Below are 3,087 nucleotides of genomic sequence, written 5' to 3' on the forward strand. Positions count from 1 at the left end.
CACTTGGGTTGTTACCGACATCTGGTGAAAATTTCATGTCATTAGCACCTCTAGTAATATATTTACTGAGAAAAATGGTGACGTGTTCAATACTTATTTTACCCGCTATATACACACATTCAGTGACTGTCAGACCCCCAGGATCTGAACACTGTTTGTGTGCGGTTGTGAGCCTGCGTGTATATACAATATTTCTCCAGTGGTATGTTTAATAGTGACAGATAACACAGATCAGTTTTAAATCTAAACTCTTTAATAAATCCAAAAAATGAATTTTGTTTTTATTTAACAGAACAGCCGATCAAAGATGCGGTCATCACGGTCCCGGCCTTTTTTAACCAAGCTGAGCGCAGGGCGGTCCTCCACGCTGCACAGATGGCAGGTCTGAAGGTCCTGCAGCTCATCAACGACAACACAGCTGTAGCTCTGAACTACGGTGTTTTCAGGAGGAAGGATATCGATGGCACAGCCAAGGTGAGCGCTCAGCCTTCTCACAGCCCGTCTGAAGGTCAGACATGAGCTGAAGTTACAAACACTCAGCATCAGAAGCAATGAATCCAACTATAAGCTGTTTGTTTTCTAACGCTGATATATTTAACTCTGGTTTGTAACAAGTTCCTTCAAGTGGCTTATCTTCAGTCTGTCTTACACCCTCTCCTGCCATGAATACCTGAATAAAACTGGATTAATTAATTTATAGCCAACATATGTATGTAGTGATGGGTTTGTTAGGTAAGCTAGCTGTTCCATTTGAGGTATGAATTGTGTTTTTGGGTTCTGCTGCCCTGAAAACGATCTCAGATGTTCCTCTGCCAGATGTTGACAGGTGTTTAAGTCTGACCCGTGTTTGTTTCAGAATATCATGTTTTATGACATGGGCTCAGGCAGCACCACTGCCACCATCGTCACCTACCAGACCGTCAAAACCAAAGAAGCTGGCACCCAGCCACAGTTACAGATCCGAGGAGTGGGGTGAGTGTTGGYCTGGTGACACACTGACTCGGGTTATGGAGCAGTGGTGAGACCGGCCGGCTTTTTCTGCTTTTAGGTTCGATCGTGGGCTCGGGGGCTTTGAGATGGACCTGCGCCTGCGGGACCACCTGGCCAAAGTTTTCAACGAGCAGAAGAAGAGTCAGAAAGATGTGAGGGAGAACCACCGGGCCATGGCCAAGCTCCTCAAAGAGGCACAAAGACTGAAGACGGTGCTGAGTGCAAACATGGACTTCATGGCCCAGGTCAGACTCTTCACTGTCCTGCTGCCTGGGCTCAGACCATCAAATARAAACTGATGCTGATGGAAGGATCACTTAATGTTTCTGTGCAACTGATTCACATTTAGACTCACTGCAACATCACAGCTGACTGCCACAGCTTATATAGAAACGTAACTTCATCAGATATGGAGCTAAACGTGGTGTGGTAGTAGCTGAGAGGCAGCCTCAACAGACGCTTGAAGCTGGAACCGTTTCATATGAGATTGATCATAAATGGCCAGAACAGTAACAGAACAGCACCATCTCCCAATATAAAATGATCTTAGATAAAAACGTTAAAATAAACGATAAAATTGAAGTATTACAGGATCATCCACACTGCAGAGTCACGCATGCACTTTGACTCTTTCTGTCGCTGCCTTAGGAATAAGAACCGTTAAAAAAAGGGCATAAAGTAAGTTTAAAAAGGCTGAATGTCCCTTTAAAGTGATAAACTTCTGTTTAAAATTACTGTACAGAAGTAAAAAATAGTTGAACTAAATCTGATTTAGAGCATTTCAACAACCTAATAGATTTTAAAGTGTTAAACTAATGTTTAAAACAGTTGTAAAGAAGTCAAAGTTTAGCTTCWTGTGTCTTAAACTGGCAGAATGGCAGCCATGTTTGTAGTTTTATATTTGTAACAGAATAAGACAGTTGAAAAAAGGACAGAAGTGGATGAAAAAAATAAGAAATTGCTTTTACTAAAGCTTAAAAAAGATCTAATGTTGTTTTAAGTTAGTAAAAAAAAGTATAAGGCAGTTGGGGAAAAAAAGGAGTAAGAACCATTAGCAGTTGTCACTTTGTGTCACCCTACAGGTTGAGGGCTTGATGGATGATATCGACTTCAAAGCAAAGGTAACCCGGACTGACTTTGAGGAGCTGTGTGCTGATCTGTTTGAACGGGTCCCTCAGCCGGTGCAGGAGGCCCTCGCAGCAGCAGAGATGAAGTTGGTCAGTATTCTTCACACACAGCCCTCCCTCCTAACAGGGTATCTGAACAACAAGGTTTAGTTTTACACAGACAGGCACAGATAAACACGAGCTCTTAAAAAGTCTAAAATATGAAAATCAAAAATTTAGGCCTAAAAAGTCTTTGTCATTCAAGATCTTAAATTTGACTTTTTCAAGTCTTAATTTCTTTACTTTCAATCATTCTAGGGCTGCAACTAACAATTATTTTAATAATCGATTAATCTATTGGTTATTTTTTCGATTAATCGGCCAAATCATTAAAATGCTTAATTAAATGAATATGAGTAGATATAAATTAACTCCTTAAGGATGCAAGTTATTGATAATGAATTAATCCTAAGTTGATTTATCTTATAGATTGATTAACAATTAATTAATAAGCAGCCATTTTGTAAAAACCAGAGTTTTCTCTTGAATCCAGAGGGTCTTCCCATAAAATGAAGGATTTTTTTATAATCTCCTGAATTAAAAAAACAGAAGCACATAATACATATTTTAACTATTTATTTTACCAGCTGTATTAAATACTGACTGAAAAAAATGTGTATTTCTCCTACATGAAACATAACAGAAATTTAATAGGTTATTGAATGAGGAAAATAGATTAAAATAGAATATAATTTTTAGATGTAAAACTATTAATTTATTATAATTAGAATTTATTTACATTTAACATTTATTTTTTCTCTCTAATTCTTTACTTTTTGTTTCATTCTTGTTGGTTCTGTTTGACTAAAACATTGCTTGACCCTTGGACTGCCACAAATGATTATTTTTATAATCGATTACTCATCGATTATTTTTCGATTAGTCAACTAATCGGATCATACGTTAATTGAATATAAAACATAGAGCTTAT

The 3,087-nt window shown here is 38.1% G+C and overlaps 1 protein-coding gene across 1 annotated transcript in view; it reads left to right on the plus strand.

Annotated features, from left to right (window-relative positions):
• Positions 1 to 3,087, plus strand: part of hyou1 (hypoxia up-regulated 1) — a gene marked incomplete in the record, with an annotated part of 35,897 nt that overhangs the window by 14,623 nt on the left and 18,187 nt on the right. Inside the window, 4 exon segments of the mRNA XM_014014582.1 lie at positions 293 to 474; positions 857 to 972; positions 1,049 to 1,235; positions 2,073 to 2,207. Of these exon segments, the coding sequence (XP_013870036.1) occupies positions 293 to 474; positions 857 to 972; positions 1,049 to 1,235; positions 2,073 to 2,207 (620 nt within the window).

Source organism: Austrofundulus limnaeus, unplaced genomic scaffold, assembly GCF_001266775.1.
Source record: "Austrofundulus limnaeus strain Quisiro unplaced genomic scaffold, Austrofundulus_limnaeus-1.0 Scaffold116, whole genome shotgun sequence".
Taxonomy (NCBI): domain Eukaryota; kingdom Metazoa; phylum Chordata; class Actinopteri; order Cyprinodontiformes; family Rivulidae; genus Austrofundulus; species Austrofundulus limnaeus.